This window comes from Dunckerocampus dactyliophorus, chromosome 5, assembly GCF_027744805.1.
Source record: "Dunckerocampus dactyliophorus isolate RoL2022-P2 chromosome 5, RoL_Ddac_1.1, whole genome shotgun sequence".
NCBI lineage: Eukaryota > Metazoa > Chordata > Actinopteri > Syngnathiformes > Syngnathidae > Dunckerocampus > Dunckerocampus dactyliophorus.
In genome coordinates, this window is record NC_072823.1 from 23,981,656 (window position 1) to 24,004,889 (window position 23,234).

The 23,234-nt window shown below is 40.7% G+C and overlaps 2 protein-coding genes across 4 annotated transcripts in view; one reads left to right on the forward strand and one right to left on the reverse strand.

Moving 5' to 3' along the window:
- Window positions 1-5,832, forward strand: rnf141 (ring finger protein 141). 2 transcript variants are annotated; one of them, XM_054776030.1, is made up of 6 exons: window positions 1-106; window positions 652-843; window positions 922-1,030; window positions 1,099-1,280; window positions 1,383-1,490; window positions 3,868-5,832. In XM_054776030.1, exons 2-6 carry the CDS (start codon window positions 707-709, stop codon window positions 4,016-4,018), a joined length of 687 nt encoding a protein of 228 aa, XP_054632005.1. In that variant the 5' UTR covers window positions 1-106; window positions 652-706; the 3' UTR covers window positions 4,019-5,832. The 2 variants fall into 2 exon arrangements, with proteins under 2 accessions (XP_054632005.1, XP_054632006.1); XM_054776031.1 differs by having other exon boundaries at window positions 28-106; window positions 649-843.
- ampd3b (adenosine monophosphate deaminase 3b) overlaps window positions 5,209-23,234 on the reverse strand; it is a 23,411-nt gene continuing 5,385 nt past the window's right edge. The window contains exons 2-16 of one of the 2 annotated variants that reach the window (XM_054776028.1): window positions 20,417-20,480; window positions 15,943-16,165; window positions 12,600-12,774; window positions 11,327-11,492; window positions 11,002-11,221; window positions 10,750-10,879; window positions 10,464-10,658; window positions 10,257-10,388; window positions 9,994-10,157; window positions 9,101-9,227; window positions 8,821-8,984; window positions 8,568-8,688; window positions 8,324-8,497; window positions 8,130-8,240; window positions 5,209-7,532 (exon numbers count right to left, since the gene is read on the reverse strand). In XM_054776028.1, the coding sequence (XP_054632003.1) occupies window positions 7,359-7,532; window positions 8,130-8,240; window positions 8,324-8,497; window positions 8,568-8,688; window positions 8,821-8,984; window positions 9,101-9,227; window positions 9,994-10,157; window positions 10,257-10,388; window positions 10,464-10,658; window positions 10,750-10,879; window positions 11,002-11,221; window positions 11,327-11,492; window positions 12,600-12,774; window positions 15,943-16,165; window positions 20,417-20,474 (2,334 nt within the window). In that variant the 5' untranslated portion in view covers window positions 20,475-20,480 and the 3' untranslated portion in view covers window positions 5,209-7,358. Of the gene's footprint in view, window positions 7,533-8,129; window positions 8,241-8,323; window positions 8,498-8,567; window positions 8,689-8,820; window positions 8,985-9,100; window positions 9,228-9,993; window positions 10,158-10,256; window positions 10,389-10,463; window positions 10,659-10,749; window positions 10,880-11,001; window positions 11,222-11,326; window positions 11,493-12,599; window positions 12,775-15,942; window positions 16,169-20,416; window positions 20,481-23,234 lie in introns of both variants that reach the window. The other variant, XM_054776027.1, reaches the window with a different exon arrangement.

A 23,234-nucleotide genomic window follows, 5' to 3' on the forward strand; every position in this document is an offset into this window, starting at 1 on the left:
TTCTGACGTTATCACAGCGCGACAGTATGTTGTCAACACAAACGAAACGGTAGCTAGCTGCGCAGTGGCGACGTTTGCTTGAAAACCTTTGATGGTTAATATTTGGGTAAGTTGTTTTTTTCTATATCACGCCACGAGTCCACATTTAATATTCGTTATCTGAAGATGATTGTCTCTGCTTGTCCATATGAAAAGTAATACTTCTCGCTCTTAAAAAGACAAATTTTCTGCCAACTGTTTTAGCCGTTTAAAAACAAAAATACATTGTTTTTAATACAATCTGAGCCTGCTGCTTGTATGTTTGGTGTTGGTTCTGCCCCTGCAGGTGGTTTTATTTTGTTATAATTGGGTTTTTTTTCTTGGTTATTTTTGACATGTGGTATGTTTTCAACTTTATGAAATGGATCATATTGTTGATTGTAAATTCTTCTGGTGCAAATGAAAACGACGCTACAGGATCAAAAACAAGTGCAAAAGAAAAATGCTGTAAATGCCAAAACAAAACACAGACCCCAAAAACAATTGCATGACAAATATGCTGCAAGTTCATGGTTTGATGGTATGTTTTTTGGTTTGGATTGTTTTTGTGTTTGGAGTGTTGCATGTTTGCCGCAGTACATTACAGTTCGACATTACCTCGTCTTCCAGCAGAAGTGAATGAGGTCCAACCCTCCGGTGCTGTTGTGTTAGCACCCCTGCTGCTGGAATGGGCCAGCAGATCTCAGGTCAGGCGGTGATGACCCGTCTCCCTGAGAAGTTGGTGAAACATGCCGGGCTGGTGCGGGACAGCAGCTATCTCACCTACGAGGAGTTTCTGGCCAGAGTGGCTGAACTCAATGATGTGTAAGCTGTGTATAGCAATAATAATGTGGAACGCTTACAATATGACCCACAATATGAGTCCACTGTCTTGATTCTAAGGACTGCAAAGCTAGCTGCTGGGCAGCAGAAGCATCTGCTGTTTGAGGTCCAGCCCGGATCTGATGCCACTGCCTTGTGGAAGGTGGCTGTCAGGGTTGTTTGTACCAAGGTGAGGCCAGAAAACATTCTATACTTGCATAATCTTACGCTAGATGTAATTCATCTTATTCCCACCAGATCAACAAAGACACCGGCATGGTGGAAGCGTCGCGTATCATGAACCTGTACCAGTTCATCCACCTGTACCATGACATCACCAGTCAAGCTGCCGGTGTGTTGTCTGCAGAGGGCGCCACCGAGGCCTCCGCTGCTCAGCTTCCTGCTACCGACTCCTGTCAGGCCAGCATGTGGATGGGCAGGTCAGTGCATAAATGTTGGGATCATTTCATATCTCACATGACTTTTTCATTCAATGACATCATTTGGGGATTGTTGAAGCATCTTCACTTGTTGCTTCACAGAGTGAAGGAGTTGACCGATGACGAGGAATGCTGCATCTGTATGGACAGGAAAGCCGACCTCATCCTGCCCTGCGCTCACAGTTTCTGCCAGAAGTGCATTGATAAATGGTAACCACCACACTTACTGGAGCATTGTCGCTGGAGGTGGCCCAATACCACTTTTTCATGTCCGATACGGACACTGCAAGGCTGTATACGTGTGTCTCAATAAATTAGAATATGGTGCAATAGTTCAGTTCAGACTCAGGCCCTGTCCACACGGTAACGCTCCTGAGATTTTTTTTAAATGGTAAATGATAAATGGTAACCACCACACTTACTGGAGCATTGTCGCTGGAGGTGGCCCAATACCACTTTTTCATGTCCGATACGGACACTGCAAGGCTGTATACGTGTGTCTCAATAAATTAGAATATGGTGCAATAGTTCAGTTCAGACTCAGGCCCTGTCCACACGGTAACGCTCCTGAGATTTTTTTTAATTTCTTTTTTTGCCGGGTTGAAAAAAACTTGCATCCACACTGTTCCGGATCAGTAAATAGTTTGCATCCGGACGGGAACGGATCACTGGATGAAAACGATGTCATACACAAGGTGCACCTATGAGTGGTGTTGTGAACAGACACGCAGACGCAATTAAGGATGCATGCGCCTAAATCCATCGTCTTCCTCTTTCCAAGTCTTGTCTAGACTTTCGACAAAGTGGAATTATGTGTATGTCATTTTGGGAGTATGAGGCAAGAAAAAACCAGGAGTATGTCGACTGCGGTGAGTCATGACACTCGAAATACTATAATATAATAGCTATAATGCTACTATGTTGGTTTGTCGTTAAAGCTAACTTCTGGTCATGTGACAGCGACGGGTCGCTGATGTCATAGTTTTAATTAAGCAGCGGGTTGCTAGTCCATATGGACACAACGAGGCGGCGATCACATCACATGTTGTGTCCTGGGAGAAGTTGTTTTTTGTCTTTTCAGATTAAAAGTAACTAAACAGAGCTTTATATGAATCGTGTGTCATTTTGCATGAGCTAAGAATCTCAAGAAAGAACGTGGGCGCCGCGATAGCCCAAGTGCTAGCAGAATCCCTGACTGACGTATACGTCGCGTGAATGTGGTATTTTAAGATTGAAGTCCTCCAATGAAAAGAAAAGTCACACAATACTTTGTCGGTCGACTGTTCTATCGTGGGGTTTTTTGTCCTCAAAATTTCCCATCGAGAGTGCTGAACGTTTTTTTCCATAATGGGTTGTTTGTTTCTGCAAGCTGTTAGTACCGGATCAAATGCCCGTTTGCACATGTGCAAAGATAACAGTACTTGGACAAACAGTCCGAAATGCGTTGCCAGAGACATTGCAGAGATTGAGTCATTCTGCACTGCAGATGGGTTAACTGCATTAAAATGTATAGTCAGATTAATAATGGTAATGGATTAATCTCCGTTAACGTGTCACTTTAGGTAACGTGTCCGTTAACAGCCGTAATTAAAACAAATGAAAAGGAAATTATAATGCCGGTATACAATGAGAAACACTCCTAATCAAAATATTAAGACCTGTGAAAAATTGCAAGAATTGACATTTTGCACTTTTGGATCTTAAGGAGGTTCTAAGTAGAGCTTCAAGTTGCAAAAAGAAGAAATGGGAATAAGACAAAAATAAATCTGAATAAACAATTTATTGCAAACAAGCATTAGTAAAATAGGCTGTTCATCAGCTGATCAAAAGTTTAAGACCATAGTTTAAAAAAAAAAAAAAAAAAAACGAAACCACCCTAAAATAAAAAATAACATTTTCAAAATAGGACTCAATAATGAGTAGCTGCGCCATTCTTGTTAATCACCTTAAAAATTGCAGCATGCTTGATGCCAGTGATCCCCAAATGTTCTCAATTGGATTTGGAGCAGGGGAACACGCAGGATGGTCCAAAAGAGTGAGGTTCTTTCTCTGGAAGAAGTCCTTTGTCAGGCGAGCACTGTGAACTGCAGGATTGTCCTGTTGAACAAGCCAGCCATTACCACACAGACGAGGGCCTTCAGTCATTGTAGTTGTCGTGAGAGAACAGCCCATTTCAGTCTAATGCTTGTTTGCAATAAATTGCTTATTCAAATTTTTTTTGTCTTGCTCCCATTCCTTTGTTTTGCATTTTGAAGCTCTACTTAGAACCTCCTTAAGATCCAAAAGTGCAAAATGTCAATTCTTGCAATTTTTCAAGTGGTCTTAAAGTTTTGATCAGGACTGTGTATTAATATAATCATGCAGGCTGTGGTGAAGAGCGCGTCACACTTGTTGAAGGTGCACAGAGAAACGCGTTGCTGTGACTGCCAAGGAGGGCAGTCTAGGTTGTATCTTCCAATACAGTAGTAGAGTGAATGACAGTAAATTTGTCTAGTATCAGACCGATCTCGCCGATACTCACCATCTCTAATTTTGACCACGTGCTTAACAGACTATCACTGTCATGTTGTGTCTCATCTTCCTGCAGGAGCGGGCAGAGTCGAAACTGCCCCATGTGTCGCTTGCAAGTGACCGCCGCCAACGACTCGTGGGTAATGTCCGACTTCCCCACCGAGAACGACATGGCGGGATACATCCTCAACCTGGCGGATGAGGCAGGCCACCCTCACCGGCCTTAACGTACACTCAGAGGGGACGCCACCTGTACCAAGTACTCATTATCAAAAAAAAAAAAAAACATGTCACCTTCACTGGAGAAAATATTTGACATTTGCACATCCACTCTCTTGTTTCCGATGTGATGTAGACGTGGTGCATCATGGGAAACGTCTGTGTTTGTAATATGTCCTGTGACACACACTGTACAAGGTAACACAACATAGAAACTGTGACATTATTGTATTGGGCAGCGAACACAGGGCACAGTTCAAAATAGTATGACCTTTTAATTCTGATTACCTTTTTTCTCATCCAATCATGCATTGGAGCAGCCCTTGTTTTTGGAGTCTGATTGTTTTGGAACAACAAAGTCACAGAACAGATTGTGTTCAACTTTGGGGGTTCCACATGGAGTGGAGGATGCCCGGTTGGATACTTTGTGGTTGTCTACAACCAAAGCTGTGATTGGAAGTAACGAACAGTGCTGGATTTTTAGGGAAGCATCATATTTACTCCCAAAGAGCAAAGGAAGCCATCCCTTCCCTGATGAGCTTCGTTATGTGAAGCAGTTGATGATAGGACCTTATGACATTTATTGTGAAGGGCATGACAAACTGTGGCCTACTCATTCTTTTACACTCCCCTTCAAAAGTGTTCCCAAACTTTTGGAGGGGAGTGTACATCTCATTTACTTGTATTCCATGCTGTTTTTCTTCATATGATCTGCTAATGAAGTACTGTAGTTGAGACATTGCTGAGGTTTAAGAAGAACAGACCAGCAGTAATATTAATGCTCAAATCTCATTTGTTATTTCCATTTTAGGTGACATGTGATGAAAAGAATTCATTTTGTTATGGTTTAGTTTTGCTGTTTCAATTTCAATTACACATTAACGTGCATGTTAACAAGTATACAACTTTACTGCTGCAATTATTCAAGCTGACATTGTTTCTACACAGGAGTCATTTAGCTTAAATATATTTTGTGTGGATTTAATGTATATATTATATTTTTTTAAATGATTATTTTATTTGACCCAGATAGTTTTTGGTCATCAAGGCTGACCAGTGACACTTTGCTGTACTTTTCTTGTCGTTTGCACTACAGTAAGCATATACAAATATTTATTTGCTCAGACAGTTTTACAGTAGCAGATCAGCACAGATTACAAATATCAAAGGAAGTATATCTGTTGTTCGACAAATTGATTATTCCCTTGCTTTTAATTTGCGTACAGGCAAGCGTAACGCAACGTTCCAACCATCAGGTGGCAGCATTTGCCTAATACTGTACTGTACATTCACATTAACCAGTGGTGTCAAACCCGTGCCATGGAGGGCGGAGACACTGCAAGGCTTTCTTTCCAGCCGGGCACGAAAGCAGGTGATTTTAATGATCATCACCTTCAATTTGAGGGAAGGCGCTCATCAATTAAATCACCTGCTGGAGAAACTGTTTGGGGAGGAAACCCTAAAGTGGCTCTGTCCTCCGTGCCACGAGTTTGACACGTGCATTAACCATTCGAAAAATACTGATTTGCTTTTAATGTGTGACGATGACATAATTATCTCTGTATTATCACCAATAAAGACACTTTATTTGCACCTAAAGACTTTGTGGCAGTGTTTCTAACATAATACAATTGCGTTTGCTTCAGTAAATTTGAATAAAAGGCACAATGTACCAAATAAAACCCATCACTTCCTGATTTGATTAATGACGTCTGTTGTGTGTCAAATATCAGCAGTATATTTACGGTATAAGGACGTCACCCTCGTATCTAATGAGTGACTAAAAACTCCTTAAAGAACATTAATTATCATTTCTAATTCGCTACTCACAAATATCCGCGAGTTACCAAAGTAACTCGACGCAAACAGAGATGGAGCGTGACTATGCTTTAGGTGAGTAAATCATTTCACCTTTTTGTCGGCAGTTGCTGATTTTAAAAGCTCTTTTGTGCTAATTGTAGTTTAGCTAGCTATTGTTATTACTTTACCATTGTCTTGCTAGCCTCTCTTTCTAAAATGTCTTTAATGTGTACAGTACATCTCTGCGGCTGCTTTAAAACAATTATGTTTTTTTAAATTTTATCCTAGTTGTTGTGAGCTGTTGAATAATAAACGACACCAGTGTCATCGCCCATCAGCAGGTAAAATGAATGGAGCCAATTCGCCCTGGCTGGCAAGGCTCACTGGGGGATGGGCAGAGCAAGTGGTTTTTTCGTGATGTAGCTCGTTATGTTGACTCCAAAATGCAGAGGTGGGGGCCAGTCAGTGTTTTGTCAAGTCTCAAGTTTTGAATCTCAATTCTCAAGTAAAAGATGCGCAAGTCCAACTCAAGTTTCAAGTCAAAACATTGGCTTGGAATTTTTTAGTCCTAGTCGTAAGCACTGGTGTCTCCCAAATAGGATGCAATTTTAACAATGTAACAATACGTATATTCAATTCGACAAATCGATTAATGCGGCCACACGGTGGTTAGCATGTTGGTCACACAGTCAGGAGATTGGGAACACGAATCTCCGCTTGGGCATCTCTGTGTGGAGTTGGCATGTTCTCCGAGTGCGTGTCGTGGGTTTTCTCCGGGTATTCCAGTTTCCTCCCAGATTCCAAAAACATGCATGTTAGGTTAATTGGTGACTCTAAATTGTCCATAGGTATGAATGTGAGCGTGAATGTTTGTCTATATGTGCCCTGCGATTGGCTAGCGACCAGTCCAGGGTGTACCCCGCCTCTCACCCGAAGTCAGCTAGGATAGACGACCACGACCCTAATTATGATAAGCAACATAGAAAATAATGGATGGAAATCAATGAATGCATTTATTTTTTCAATAAAGTAAAACCAGTGTGACAAGACTTAGCTTCCACACATTCGTTGCTAATCCACACATTCGTAGTTTGTTCTTAAACTTGATGGGGACACGTTTCACTCAACACATTCACTGAAAATCTCAAGTATTTTCAAGTCATTAGACTAAAGTCAAGTCGGGTTAAATGTCTCATGTTTAAGAAACCCTGCTTTCGGAAATATTTCACATCTGATACTAAAATAAAAAGCCTTGTGCTTTTCTTAGACTCATGCGTTTTTCAATTTTGTCTAAAAAGTCCCTGGCGGCTTTGTATTGATTTGAACGTACATACAGTAATTATAATCCAGCCATACAAATTGGTCTGAAATTTGTGCTCAATTCTAAAATCCATGTTCACTTCAATGAAACGGTAAAAATGTGCAAACATATTGATATACAGTACATGAAACCCACCCCAAATCCAAAGTAACAATATTTATAAGAAAATGTGAAAATAACTATTAAACAATGTGACCCATGTTGGTCCCTCCTGTTGTTGATTTCAGTCACTCTGCTGGACTAGTGGTGTCCGTTTTAACGGCATCCACTAAAAAACTGAGCTCGTTGCACAGCGTCTCGTGGCGGTAGGCCAAGCGGATTTGTGCCACGTTTGTGCGTCGTATGTCGTTGCCCTCGGGGCCGTCTTGCAGGTAGTTGGAACCCAGGAAATGTTTCTTCTCCTGGAGGTGGGACAAGGACACGTATGGACAGAACTGACATTTATTATCATATTTTCCTCGTGTTAAACATTCATGTGGTATATACAGTGTGACATCATGTATGCCTTTACAGTGGACCCCCAAATATTTGCAATTGAGCATTCACAACACAATAAATTTCTGAATTTTTGGTCAAAATTTTTTTTTTCTCTACAAAATGTTGAATTATACATTTGACACTATAATAGGTTTAACGAGTGTGTGAGACAGTGAATAATGGCAATTGAAGAGAGAAGAGGAGGGGCTTTGGAGCTGAATCTAAAATAATTACAACAGTCACTTATATTGCAAATGTTGATCTGAAACTGGAGAACATCAATGTTGCGCTAGCAGGGGGAGGTGTGAGCCTTGTCTCAAAAATAGACCTTTTTATTGATGTATTAATCATCAATAAATATACATTTTCCGCCATTTGCTGGAGGTCCCAGACCCCTGAAAAGTGCGGCTTTACTGTATATTGAAAACTCTAGTGTACTTTCATGTTATCTTTTGACTGCTGGCTGTTAAAAATATTAATTTTTACGGAAATATAAGAGTCTGGCTTTGGCTTTGGCTCACCTGGTGTGACAGGCCGCTCTGCAGCACGCTGTTCCGGGCGATCTCGCATAAATCACAAGTGCTCAGTTTCCACAACTGAGCTGCGATAGCATACTCCTCCATCAAGGCTTCCTGTGAAGGTATGAGCACAACTTGAACATGTCCTTTTATGAGGGTGAGAGAGGCCGCGCTGTAGGGTCTGGTGCGGGTCTGACCTTTGTGTAGTGGAACTGCATGGGGTCGTCAGTTGACAGCGACACACACAGACCTTTCTGAAGGAACTCCCTCAGTGGGTTTTTGGAGTATTGCAGGAACAGACTGTTGTTGCTCAGTGGTGACATGGCGATGGGGACCTGTGCCAGGTAGTAGAGGTACTGCAACACTGGACTCTGCGGGATAGAACAATAGCAAGTTAGGATTTGTCTTCTACATTTTGAGCTACTATAGCTGCAGCTTCACCTTCTTGAGGTTTAGGCCATGGGAGATGTTGTCTGCTGTTAGGAAGGCAGAGACCAGGTGAGTGATGGAGCCAGCCTCGCCACAGTGGGGACGGAACAGGAAGGTGTTCAGTCCACGCTCCCTGTGATGGGACAAAGACCGGTGGAAAATATTCTAAAGATCTCTCATGTTTGGGCACCTTTCCTGATGGGATATGATATGCTTGTAAATCCAGAGAGCTATCACTAAGTCAGTACCAGACAAAGGCACTCACTTGCGCAGGTTGTTGAGCACCATGATGTTGGCATACATGTAGAACAAGTAGTAGGTGTAAGGAGGGTTGTCATCTGTGGTCCATAACTCGGGCTTTGGACTCTTGTAAGAGAACAAGTGGTCGCTGTGTTTGGACTCATCATCCACACTGTCAAATCCTGTCACCTGCAATGACAGATGAGAATGGAGTGGAAGAACATCTCATTGCCTTCCTTTACCAAAGAACTGAACACCACTGGAAATGTGTTCCGCTGTTGCAGCACTTGTTGCAGTGTACCTACATATTTGAGAAAAACATGAAGTGCTGGGTGCTTCTGTGGGTTGATTGTAGCCTCGAAGATGGGGAGGAAAATGTTCTCCAGCATCTTGGCAAAGTGTGGAATCAGCTTCTTTGACCTGAAAATATCACTGCAAGACAAAGAAATGAGCTCATGTTGATGCTCAGTCACCAAGGCATAAGATCAGCATATTGTAACAGGGTTATGTTAAAGAAAGTAAAGTTTAAAAAATTGTAGAAAAAAACGGCATCTCGATTCGCACTAAAGTGCAATTCAAATTCTAAATGATGACAATTATTTTGATTTGACTTAAGCCATGCTGTACTGTCGTCGACATAAGAGTTGACACTTCTTCCCCGATCTCCCCATCCCCCAGTGAGCATCGGAGTTGGCGCCACTGCCCAGTTTCTACCCACTGACGTCCAACGCCACTCATTAGCTCATGGGAGGAATGACTGCATTAATTAATTGACATGTCTTTATTACGTGCATGAACGTACTGTGATTTGAGCAGGAGTGTCGTGTTTTTGACTTGATTATTTTTTTTATTCATTTCAAGGTGCTTTGACAAGCCGTGATGTTGTGTAACTGCACATATTGTAAGTATGATACTGTATCCTTGTAATAGTTTCTTAATGTGTAGTATTGAATTTAGTGTGAGGCTTATGATCGCATTTAGAGCAGTGTTTCTCAAATAGTGGGCTGGACACCCCTGGGTGTCCATTATTTGCGTTTTGTCACCATTCGCCATTCACCCCACGAGTGGGGAAAAAAAGGCAATCTGAATGCTAAGCAAGACAATTTTGAGTCACATTTCTTTTCCTTAACCGTGCAGCACTACTGCTGTGCTAGAATTTAGTCGTAAAGCGATTGTTTATTCTTCCACTAGCCCTTACTAGATTCGAGGGACCTGGATCATCCATCTCATGTTGGGTGAGTGGACTTTGTGCTGGATGAACCAGCTGGCAAGCCCCTCCCATTCACTGGCAGAGCGTCCATAAATTGACAAACGAGGCTCGGCGTGTTGGTACTTGCTCTCCTCCAGCTCCTTGGCTACTTCCTAACGGAGATAAATAATAAATTGATGTCATCAACCCTTCAAATGACCAAATAAGGTTATGTAAGGTAGTCATAGTGTGTCTTAGCACTGTAGACACACCTTGATGAGACGTGCAAAGTACTCTCCTTTGATGTAGTTGTCCGATTTCAGGTAAATCTCCCGCAGTTCACTGGCTCCTACGGGGTTGTACTTGGAGTTGAACTTGTCAAAGCGATGAAACGTTTGCCTCCCCTGCAGAGGTCAAAGGGCAAAAAGTATACCTGATGTGCAGACTACCACACCTTTTGACATTGTTTTTACTCTTACAGCGTGCACATCCAGCGAGTCCACGGTGAGGTCGTAGGGGTCCATGTGGAGGTTGTTGAAGACTTGCTCCAGAGTGATCTTTTGCCCGCCCTTCTCCAGGACCACCCGATCCTTCTCTGTCTGGTAAGTGGTCTTGATAAACTTCAACAAGTGCTTCTGGTTCATGCAGGCGGCAGCGTGTATATGCGTATCCACCTTTGTTTGACACAAGCTATTATTGAACTGGTTTTAGCACACTTGTGCTTTAGTGAGAAGACTTTTTAGCTTTATTGAAACACCAACCAACCTTTCTGACATTGTAGAAGTCTCTGTGTGGAACACTCTTCAGCTCCTTCAGCTCGGCCATTTCATTCAACATTTCATGAAGGTAAAACTTGGAGGCTAAGAAGTTCAAGCGTCTATGACAGTAGGTCTTCCTGCAAAGTATCGACGGGCAGGAAAAAATACTTACAGTACTTAGCTCCTCTTTACAGCCTTTTTAGCCAATGTGTGGCATGGCTCAGCTTGTACAGTATATATTGAGGATTCATGTACTTACGTTGGGCCATCAGCAATCATGGCCAGGACATGGCTCAGGTCGATGGCAAAGGTCTCCAAGTCCGGATAAGGGAGTCTGTGAGGCTGCTGCTGTTTCAGTGCCTCAGCATTGTCGTAAATATGAAAGATACCATCCTTCATCTGCAGCTCATAGTTAAGGTTCTCAGGGAGGCCTTCCATGGAATATGGGTCCTTGCCTTCATGGGGGAAAGGCCAGATGTCTACAGAACAAGAAGTGGAAGAAGATGAACAGTGACAGTACCCATAGGACAGGACCCTTGTCTCGTATTATTAAACCACAGGTGAAGGGTCAACAATGCTCCCACCTGGCAGGACCTCATCCTCCTCTCGCCACTTCTCCCCCTCAGTGTTGCGGAGGAAGCGGGCAATGGTCCTAGGAAAGCGGTGGTAAGCCAGCCGGGAGTACTTCTCTCTGATGAACAGAGCTCTCAGGAGGCTCTTGGCCGCTTGTTCGTAATCCTCAACTGTGATCTGGAACCACCATAGAAATGCCATGTCATATCTGGGAACTTAGGCGGATTGATCTAAATATCAAGAGTATCGAAACCAAGGGTAGTGTTTGTATCGGATCGATAGTAGCATGATGAGATTGATATTCTGAATTTATTTAGCTCAAACAATTGTATGCAGTAAAAGGGAACGAGGGAATGAAATATGCATTACCGCCACCTACAGGACCTCAGTACCTGTCATGTTGTCATTTTTCTTTATAACAAGTTATAATGGCTTTTCCCCCTTCAGTAGCGGCCATTTTAGACGACTTTGACTGATCTTTCAAGGCACACAGAATATTGTGTTCTATGGCTATGTAAACATGGACCCTAGAAAGATTAGACTCCAATCCTTCATCAGGAAAAAAAATGGTTTCTGCCGTTTTCCGTTCTTTAGTAATCAGCAGTAGAACATAGGTAAGTTTCAGGAAAATATCAGTTCTGACTAAAAAAGGGAGAAACCCAGCTTTTTGTGAAAAGATACAGTACATTTCAAGCATAACTTTCACTTTGACACAAATGTTTTGCTTTTGTGACAGCTGAAATATCTTAACTATACCACAACATAAACAATTTAAAAAAGGGTTGTTTTACATCAAAATAACAATTTATTGACAAATATAACACCATTAACTTTCACAAAACTGTGTGTGCGCGCGCGCGCGTGCGTGTGCATGCTTTAAAATTTCCCTACAATGCGTAACCGTCTGCACGCCACACTCTTCCACGTTCTTCCACTTCCTCCTTGCTGTCATGTATGTTTTTTTCCATTCACATTCACATACCGAGCTCTTATCAAATGCACTTCTGCCACCTCGTGGCCGTTTTCATGGCTAAAAACTGCTCTAAAAGTGACATTAGTGTGCAGTTGCGTCATCACCTCTTTTTGCCTCTCGAGCAAAAAAATGGAAAAGACATATAAGTACATCTTTGGGATCTGGCATTCGGGTTTAGAAAAACGTATAAATACGTCTGGTATTAAAGAGTTAATAAGATTAGTAATAGGCAGACTTTTTGCTACAGCTCTTGTCTTAGATTGTGTAGGTGAACCTCACGATGGCCTGTTGAGTGTGTTAGTCATGTTTACCCCTGCACAGTAGTCTCCACTGATGGTAACTCTCTGGAAGTCTGGGAAGCTCTCTGAAAAGACTGGTTCAGGTGTGATCGGGGAGAGCATGGGCGAGTGAGCCGATAGGTTCCAGTCACTGGTGGGAATCTGCAGGGACAGTGACTGGGAACGCTTCATCATGAAATTCTTCTTCCTGATGACAGAAAGGATGGGACAGGTGTCACTCTAAGGGTGTACTCACACCAGGAAAATTGTGCCATGCCTGGGGCCACTTTGGCTAGTGTGACTGAATCATGCCCAGGCACGGCATGCTTCTTTTGGCACAATTGAAACAGGTGGTCTCATGTCCAGTGCGATTCCATGCACACAAACATGAATACGTTCAATGTAGCGGAGTAGTGATGTGTCAGTCGCAAACGAATCTTTGAAATTAATGTCAGTAGCTGGCTCGTGTTGTTGGGAGCTGATTCGTTTTTTCCTCGTCCTTTTTTCTGCTAAAGACAAATGTCATTGGCCAAGATGTGCGGCGGCGTCTCAGGAGGATTGGTTCGTGAGAAATAGCATGAAGACCTATTGTCTATTGAGATGGTTCTGTATTTTATTTATAATATAACATTATAATATATTTTTGTAGCTTCTCGTTGAGGTTTAAATAAATCAATTTAATTAATAAACATTAATGTGTTTTTTACATTAGTAATTCATTTTACACACTACACATAATTTGGTAATCAATTAATTTAAGACAACAACAACAACAAAAAAATCTGAGGAGCCACTTGGGAGCCGAAAGAGCCGGCTTTTTTTAGTGAGCCGAGCCGAAATTTCCATCACTATAGGGGAGTCATAGAATGATTAATGCGATGACTCCATGCACATTCTTAATGATAACTGACACAATTCATAATACCGTAATAATGAAATTCAAACCCACAGCACCTTTGCTCACCCACGACTACATTCGTGTGTGTAATAAAGAATTGCTGCTCTTGGAACCTTGTACAAAATATAAAAATATGTAGTCAGAACGAACGACTGCAAATAAGACTCCAAATTGTGGAAATGATCTACAAAATCAAAAATTGCAGTAAGAGAGCAGAATAAACCTTGTCATTTAATTAATGTGATTGTTGCTCTCGTAAGCAATTGACAGGCAACCTTGCACAAAGTATATAATCAGAACATTTGTAAATAAAACTGGAAATACGGATGTAACGATTCATTCACTACATCGATGCATCAATTTATATTCCTATGATTCAACTACATTGATCTGGGTTCTCAAGTTTCCATTCATTGACATATATATCCATCTAACATTGTTTAAAAGGTAATCAATCAATACTAGGAAATGAAGCGTTGGATTTAAGCACGACAGGCTTTATATGGATGTGCTTTTTTGTTTTTTAGCACTTTTAATGATATATACGTTAAACGTCACGGTCTGCCTGTCGGTGACGTCATTGTCTTACAGGTATGTGGTGGTCAGTTGTAGTTGACCTGTGAAATACAGTTGATTCGTATCTTCTTTTGGTCAGTTCATTCACTTTATTCAGTATTCATATTTAACTCATATGGCCTTATTTGAAGTGACATTTATGGGGACAATATGCAAAGAAATGATGCTTTGTATGCCCCAGACAGTAGTTTACAGTCCAGTAGCAGTGACGCTTGGTGACATCATCATCCAGCGCAGCGTGTCCGGGTCAATCCCCGTATTTTAGTGATGCCAGAATTTATCTATTATTAGGAGAGTCCGTGGGGACGTGCTTAAAAATGCAACTTTTTCATAGGATATCGGGTGTATTTTCATTCGTATACAGAAGAGTTAAGTCCAATTTTAAGCCTTTTGAACTCATGGATTGGCGCTTCAGGACATAAGGTGTATGTAGGATATAAATTCACTTTAATATCCATCTTCAGATGAAATTTCATTAAGCTCTGATGCGAAATGTGTTAATTTTGCCCCGGAGTTACTGTGTACATGCAATTGGTAGTGTAGTGTGGAAACGAGTACAGCGTGCTGCAGCAGCATTTATGACACTTCATTTTCTTCCCTGGACTTTTTGATTATCAAAAAATGGAAATGGCTACTCTGTTGACTTTTAAAACAAATGTCACAGCCTAAGTTCTGATATATTTTGTAGTACGGTTGTGCTTGCCAAGGTCTGTGGGTCAATCACAGCTTTTGTCTTGACCAAACATTAAAGCAATGGGAACCAAAAGCACTATTTTCCGGTATGAAATTAACTTTAACTTCTTTAATACTTGGGGAGGAGAAGTATCAAATTAAAGTTCAAGTCATGTTTTATCAGACAAAATTACTCAAATACTTGATTTTACATATTTATAAATTTTGTAAAATTCCTAACATATATATGTGCAGTGCAAAACTTCTGTCAGTGTATTCTTGCTAGTTGCTGCACCATTCTTTCAAATGGCTACTCTGATCAAGAGGATTATTAGCCCCAAAAAAGCCCCTGCTTCCAGTGGCCATACAGGTGAGAACGTTTCAACACCTAATTGAAGATACCATCCCACATTCATTTGCTGAGGAATTTGCATAATGTCCCTCATTGGATGCAAAGTGCAGGCTTGGATTGCAGTATTTAAAGTAAATAATTAGTAAGTAAAGTAAAATTCTTTACTTTAATAAGTAAAGAATCTGGGAAACTTCACCTGCACAGTCCAGTATCCAGGTATTTATTTCACAGTCACACTGGTTGAATTTTTGGCAAAAAAATTACTGAATCGATTGAAATTTACGGAATCGTTTCGGATCGTATCGTTCTAAATGAACCAATATTGCCTTAGGAATCGTATCGGCAGCCACGAATAGTGATACGAATCAAATCGTTATTAAAACAAATCGTTGAATCCCTAACTGAAAATATTCCACAATATCAAAGAAATTGTAATATTAAAGTAGAATAGAATGTGTCATTTCATCAATGCGCTTGATGCTCTCGCAAATACTAAATGACCACGGAAAACTTGCATGAAATAAATAAATAATCAGAACAACTCTTAATAACATGGAAACAATCCACCAAGTCAGAGAAATTGCAGTAAACCAGCAGACTGGAATGTGTCATTTAATGAATGCACTCGATGTTCTTGCAACTACTGACAACGGTACCCTTGCCTGAAACAAATAATCAAAATGACTCGTAATAAGACTGGAAATAATCCACTAAATCAGTCAAACAGCAGAATAGAAGTGATTAGACAAGTAAAGGTCAAGGCGCCGGGAGATGGAAAGAGGATTGAACCCAAGTCTAGCACAGTGCGAATGGCTCAGTGTGAGTACACCCCAAAAACCTGCCGGTTGCAACATCTTGTGAGTGATTTGTGGTCGCACCTTTTCACTGTCTCCTTGGACTGCTGCTCAGCCAGCTCCTTCTGCAGGGCGCGCTCCCTGTCCTCCCGCAGGCCGATGGGACAGTCCTCCGGCACAGTGAACAAAGCCATGGCGTCCTTGGTGTCCTCCTCCTTCAGGGCCGAGGCGTATACCTTCTCTGCCAGCAGACGGACCTTCTCATCCACCTCGCTCATTGACATTCTCGGGAAGAGCCGTGGCATCTCTGCTACAAAGGTTTGGGGGAACACCCATGTTTTTGTTTTGTTTAGTTGCGACTGAATTGAAATAGTATAGTCATTAGGTGTCTAAATAACATTATGCTTGAGGTGATATTGAGAACTTGAGCCACCATTTGGAGGTTGAGGTAAGTGACAGGGTTAGCACGCACACACCAGTAAACATGTCTTGTTGAGAGGCCAGCTTGCGTTTCACTGGTGTGTGCATGTTCTGCCGATGTGTGCAGCACATTACAGTAAACAAAAACAAAGTGCAGTGCAGTAGGACCTTGCAACCCTTCGGGTACAGTAACCCTCCCTTAGACCACACAGCTTGCAGTAACGTATGCAAACTCGGATACTTCCTGTTTTTGTCTTGTCGTGGCACACTACAGTTCCCCCTTTATTAGTTGCTACAACGTTTATGTATTCTTTCTCTTTACAGCTACAACTTCGCAGTACACGTGGGACTTAATGGTCAGACTAAACGTGTTAGAAGTGAATGTAAGGGATGCTTGGCATGAGTAAATGTCACATTGGATTAGTAACTCTTGCAACTGCTGTGTGAAGCGCTGGGTCTCCTGCTGTCAATCAAATGTAGCTTGTACACTTCTCACATTTTACAGGAATTCACAGACCAAAACAAGTCACAAGATTCCCAGTTTGTGACTTAAGTAGAAAAATCCTGATAATCATTCCATAGTTTGGGTTCTCAGGACCTTTCGGCAAGACTGTGTTTATTTCTCCTGAGCCAATTGTCGCATTGAACCCTTGAGGTCGAGTTCATCTCTGTTTTTAATATGACTACACAAGGGACAGCAGATGATTTATTGGATCAGCTGCTTGCTTGAGATCCTAGATCAGACTTTGGTGAAATGCGGCCTGTTAAGCTCTTCGATCCAGCCCACCGGACTTTTCCAGAGTATTTTTTTTTTAAACCTGTAACATCAAAGTTCTAGCAGGCAATAGGGTTTTCAATGCTTTTTTCAAATTACAGTCGCTCTTAAACTATCTGAATTATTCCAATGGCTTCTGAAGCAGGAGAGTCCGTTTCTATTGATAATACTGGTCATTACACTCATTTCATAAACATATGGAGTGCGTCACTGCAGCTCCAGGAATACAAAGCAATGATATGAAGCAGAGTGGAGCGCAGACAGGCAGTGAGCGTATGTAATGGCAATTAAGCTTTCTACGAAAAAGTTCTGCAAAAAAGTAATATTTATCGGACATTTGTTGTTTTTTTTTCTCCCATTTGCGTTCATTTTTTTGCTGCATGGTTGACTACAGCCCATTATTAGTTAGAAAATATGCACATTTAAGCAAATTATATGTATCTTTTCAAGCATAAAAATGGCAAAATGAACAAAAATGCAAATACAGTATAAAGTACAGTATAAACCAAGACCACCAACTTGGGAATTTAGTATTCGCTTCCTTCAATTTTTATGTATGCGGCCTTCGATGGAAAACATTTGGACAACCCTGGCTTAAGTCTCTGCGACAGTCTACCCTCCCTGTGTCATTAACATGTTCCAGTATGTCATACAAATGTTGCTGCAGGTCAAGTTCACCGTTTCTGTGTTGAAATGATTTATGCAGTAGCAGCCATGTTCTCCCCCCAATGTCTGCATCGAAAACTGCAACAGTGCTAACATGCAACTCTATCCATCTGAGACGTCGCTGCATGTGCCCCCATGTTGGCACGCTGTCATTGCCTACGTGCCTCTGGAGGCGGCACGTGCACGCTCACCCCAGTGCAGCAGCTGAGCGCTTGACCTTGACTCACATCCTGAAACATCAGAAACCTGACCTATACAAACTAGCCTGGTGGGCACGAAGCATTCACTAATACAGGAAAGACAAATTCAATTCATGTAAAGCCCATGTAAGAGTCGGCAATTGATTTGTTTCTGATGTCAGACAAGGGATGGCTTTATGATTAATTGTTTTGTCAGTCTTGTAGAATTCTATTCGAACATTTATGTCAATGAGGTAATTTTGTGCTGTCTTAAAGCAATGGAAGAACAATAGATTTGGCACTACCCACAATTTATGTTGTAAATGTTTTTGCTATAAATATTGCAATAACTTATACAGCCACAACGCAAAGCGGTGTAAAGTGAATGGAGCAATGAAGTTAGCACAAATACGACTTTGCTGAGCATTTGTTTTCATTGTGACTACGCAATCTTGGCTTCTGTTTTTGGTAATGGTTTTGTTTATTTGGTCATGCTCAACAATGGTACATTGGAGTTAATCCTACGCCTTCACCGTGTCTCAGAAATTACTGATAGTTTGTGCATTTCCTGTGTTTAACATGTATCAGGTTACCATTTTAAAATTTTCCCAATAAAGATGTGTAATAGGAAAGTTAATAGAGTTTGTAGAAAGCTTATTCAGTCATAAGAATAAATAAATAAGAATGAAGATGTTTAGCTCTGAGTGTTAAAAATTACTTAATTTTCCTAATCTTTGATCACACCTATCACCCTAACCCTAACCCATACAGTGGAACCTTGATTAGCATCATTAATCCATTTCAGAAGGTTTGACTAACCAAAACGGACGCTAACCAAATAAATTTTTCCCATAAGGAATAATGCAAATCGAATTAATTGGTTCCAGAAAGCCAAAAATATTAACACAAGACACATTTTCATAGTTTTACAATTATAGTTTGCTGGATAAATGAACATTTATGGTTACTTTTACTTTCATTGAAGACCTGATTCTTGACATGACCGTTCACAAAGACACCATGTGGCGGCAAAATCTACATGGACACCACCTTCCTGTTTTGCCATGATTTATTTCTTGAATTCAATAGTATTTCTTACCTCAATAATCCAAAATTGAGCCAAAGAAAGTTGCAAGTGCCAGAATTTGAGGAAGGAAAGAAGGAAGAAAGAAAGAAACACATGTCGTTCAACAAATGACAAAAGTGGTGTCCATGTTGATCTCCCTGCCACAGCGTGTCTTTAGGAACAGTCATGTTTTTAATGAAAGTAAAAATAGCCTTAAATGTTTGTCTGTCAATTTTTTTGCTTGCTGGTGGGAAATTCTTGTATTTTTCCAGAATTTTTCCCTTATTTTATAATGCAAATGTTGACAGGTATGTCTTTATCAAACTACGTATTTTTAGTGTTCCTCTCCCTGTCAGAAAATTCCCAACAGTCTTAGAGAGAATTTAAATGCAAAATGAGCATTTAAAGCGAATGCAGTGGCGTTGTAGCCCAGTTCCGTTGAGACGTATTTGTGTCTCCTACCTTCTGTAGTGATTTGGGCCATGTTGAGTCTGTCCCCTCGTCTAGCTCAACTGTCATTTAGTTTGCTTCAGCCTCTTCTAGTTGTTGTGTTCAAATCGCTTCTTCTTAGTGTGGCTCTTGATGCTGTGCCGCTCTAATTGGAAGCCAGGCGGCTCTGGATATGAGATCAGGTTGCCGCTAGCTAGTTGTTGTCATTTGGAGTGTCCATCCTCTATCTCTATTTTAGGCTGTTGTGAGCGTCATGGCAACAGGGGCTGCTAATTCAGGCCTCCATGTCACAACTGGTTGCAGATAGGCGAGGCTCTCCAGGTAACATTCAAGGCGTGGGAAAGTACTTTTAAGCATTGAGCAGTTTATCATTAATCTACTTTTAATTCAGTTTGTTCTTTTAAATGTGCGACTCTTGTCTTGTACACTTTTTGCTGATTTAGATTTTTAAACAGAACAAGATTGTCGTGGTGAAACAGTACATGTATTTGTAATTAGATTTTTCGGTAAGGAACATTAGTTTTGGAGTTCTCACACGGCACACATTAAGTGAGGGACAGGAAGTGTGCGTCCGCTCATCACTGTGCCGATATCTTTATCGGCAGATAGAACAATATCAATATGAAATGATATCACATTTTTATATTCTTAATAATATCAGTCGGCCGGTATACATCCCTACTATTTACACAAAAGCTAAGCAGTTTAACGTGTAGGCATTTTGTTGCCTGTTTGCATTGGGCTTTAAAAAAACAACAATAAAGACACCTGTTTTATTATTGTGAGGTGTTTATACACTCATTTGTTTTCTGAGTGTGTTACCCTCAAAGCCCTGCTAGCTTGTCACTTCTTATACAGTAGGCCAATGGAAAAGAATGTTCAGTGGACAGTTGACTCTGCTCCAGCATTATAAATAGATACTGTCAACGGCCTTGCGCAAATGTATCAGTCAAGATGAAGGCATAAACATAAATAAGTGGAGATGTGTGGAGGTGTGCTCACCTCTTCCAAAGCAAGGTGTGGACTGCTGCTTGCAAAGGGCTGCTTCTCTTCTCCTCATTTTGGCCTGTGATAGCATGGGGAGAAGACATGAATGGGCTTTATTTACAGTATTTGGACATTGTGAGGCAGTCCCGACACTTTCTTTTTAAGGCTGTATTGTTTATTCAAGAAAGTCAGCAGAATAGCAATTCTTGCTGATTGAGTAGGAATTTGATCAATAGAGGTATGTTGTATGTGTGTGTGTCAGTGTACATTGTGTACAGTATATGTATATTATACTGTATACATAATACAGTATATAAAGTATATAGTGTGTGTTTGTATGTATTTACAGGGTTTCCCCTAGGATTTTTTTTAAGTTGTGGTGGTGGGCTGTATGGGAGGGCAGACTGCCACCGTCTGCAAAGGCTTTTATGACAAATAACAATTTTTATGACTTATTTATGAACTTAAATATTTATTAAAATGTTTCAACAACCAGCAGAACATGAACCAAGAACATTGCAAAACTGTTAATTTAATGGCAAACTTGCTGAAAGCACTTAAAGTGAAAATGTTGAACCTTCTCTTGTTACCGGACCCATTTTTTCCAATAGTACTATGTGACTAGTACAAAAGTACAACATCATATTCATTTTGACCCAAGATTGCGGTTTGTTGTGAGTTGTTTCTATCTCACTGAATTTATATAGCAAAGTGTGCATTCACGTTCTTTGTCCACTGTATGAGAGCCAACATAGAATTGGTCAAAAGCAAACACGGGTCCCGGGCAATATGCCTAGTAATGATGATGCAAGCCATGTACTGTATATACAGAGTATTCACTAGTGGGGCTATCTTTATAAGGCCACTTTTTGGAGAACATTTCTTTAAAAGGCAAGTCTTTACTTGCTGAATCTTTGAGGAAATGCCTGCATTTCATTTCCCATGCTGATAGTGGAATGTACACTTTGCTCCTCCTTGTCCCACCAACGATGCCTTTGTGTATTCTCAACTTAAGACGACACGTGCACATCTCACACTTGAAGAGGCCATTTGCAGTTTAACTGTTGTTTCTACACACTTAAGAACTGTCAGTCAAGCTCATTGATTATCAATTCAATCAGAGTCAAAGTGACTGAGTCAAAGGAATCAAGGCTCATTGAGGGGCTGCTTAAAAAGAAAATTGCAGTTGTACAGTATAGTGTATATACCTCACAGCAGTGGTGTCCAAAGGGCGGACCAGGAATCATTTCACTCTTTATTTCATTCTAAAAAAAATTCCCTCATAATAGCATGTTGGCCACACAGTATCCGTTTAGGCATCTCTGTGTGGAGTTTGCATGTTCTCCCTGTGCATGCGTGGGTTTTCTTCGGGTACTCCGGTTTCCCCCCACCTCTTTCCCAGAGTCAGCTGGGATAGGCTCTAGCATACACCATGATCCTAGTGAGGACAAGCAGCATAGAAAATGGATGAATGGATATTATGAACTATTACACTAATTAGCTTTGCCACCTTTACACTCCCGATCAGAATTGTAAGACCAATTGCACTGTTGGATCTTAAGGAGGTTCTAAGTAGATCTTCAAAACACAAAAAAACAAAAGAAATCGGCGTGAGACAAAACCAATTTTTGAGGAAGTGCATGGCTCAGATCAAGGGTACCCAAGTGTTACATTTAAAATTTTAAACTCGTGAATAGACCTTGGTAATGTTATGAACACAAACTTCAAACATTGCAAAACACACACCCAACATACCAGAGCTCGAGACATCTTCTGTTTCCCATAGAAACCCTCCGAAGTTCACTCTTTCTTAAATGTAAAGTACATAACTCAGTGTCCACTCGGTGTTAAACTTTTTTTTTAAATAATCTTATTTTACTCTTTTATACACAAAAAATCACTTTAGTTGCAGAGTTGAGTAATTATTCCATGAATATATACCATTTTAATCATCATGGGGTTTGTTTTTCCATGGAATTATGTTCTTTCATCGGCAGGCGAACACGAAGGTTATGTACTTTTCACTAATGATTACACAACAGTTATTTTTTTTTTTTTTTACACTGAGAATATTTGAATAAAACACATTAGAAACCAATTTCAGACATCATTCTTTAATTCTAAGTAGAAATCATGACAAAATTATCAGAGAAAATATTGTTAATTTCACAACAAAAGTAGACATGCTTTACATGTAACATTTCAATGTCCAAATATAGACACTTTTTTAGAACACATCCGTGCTAGCGCAAAATAAAAACATGAACAGGCTTAATTTATGGTTTGGTAAGCTTCCTCACTCTATAAACGTCAGAGTGATAGGGATAGTACACATTGTTAGAACAACTATTTCAAATACTACTCAAGTGAAGTTGAAGACAGCAAAGGGTACCCTTGATCTGAGCTATGCGCGGAAGCAATTTATTGGAAACAAGTGAAATTGGCTGATAAAAAGTTTATCAGGATAGTTTGGATTTTTTGACATGAAGTTGTATGACTTCCCCATCAGCAGTGTACTACTTCAACAGTGACTTACCCCCAATTGGTCCAGCGGTTCTTGTCGAATTTCCGTGTCGAGGAATGTAGTTCCGCTTAGTTGCTGGGACATTTAAGTACAGAGTTTGGCTTCTCAAAACAATATGCATTCAAAAGAGCAATACATTTGCATTCTAAAAATGCCTACTCTAAAAAATCAGACCTCACAAGTCGCTCTGCGTTATATTTGTCTCTCGCTGTGTCCCTGCGCACTGTCGCCTCTCCATTCTTGTGTATGTGATGAAGACACTCGTATGTTCTTCTGCTGTGGAACACACATGTAAACAAGATGGCGCTT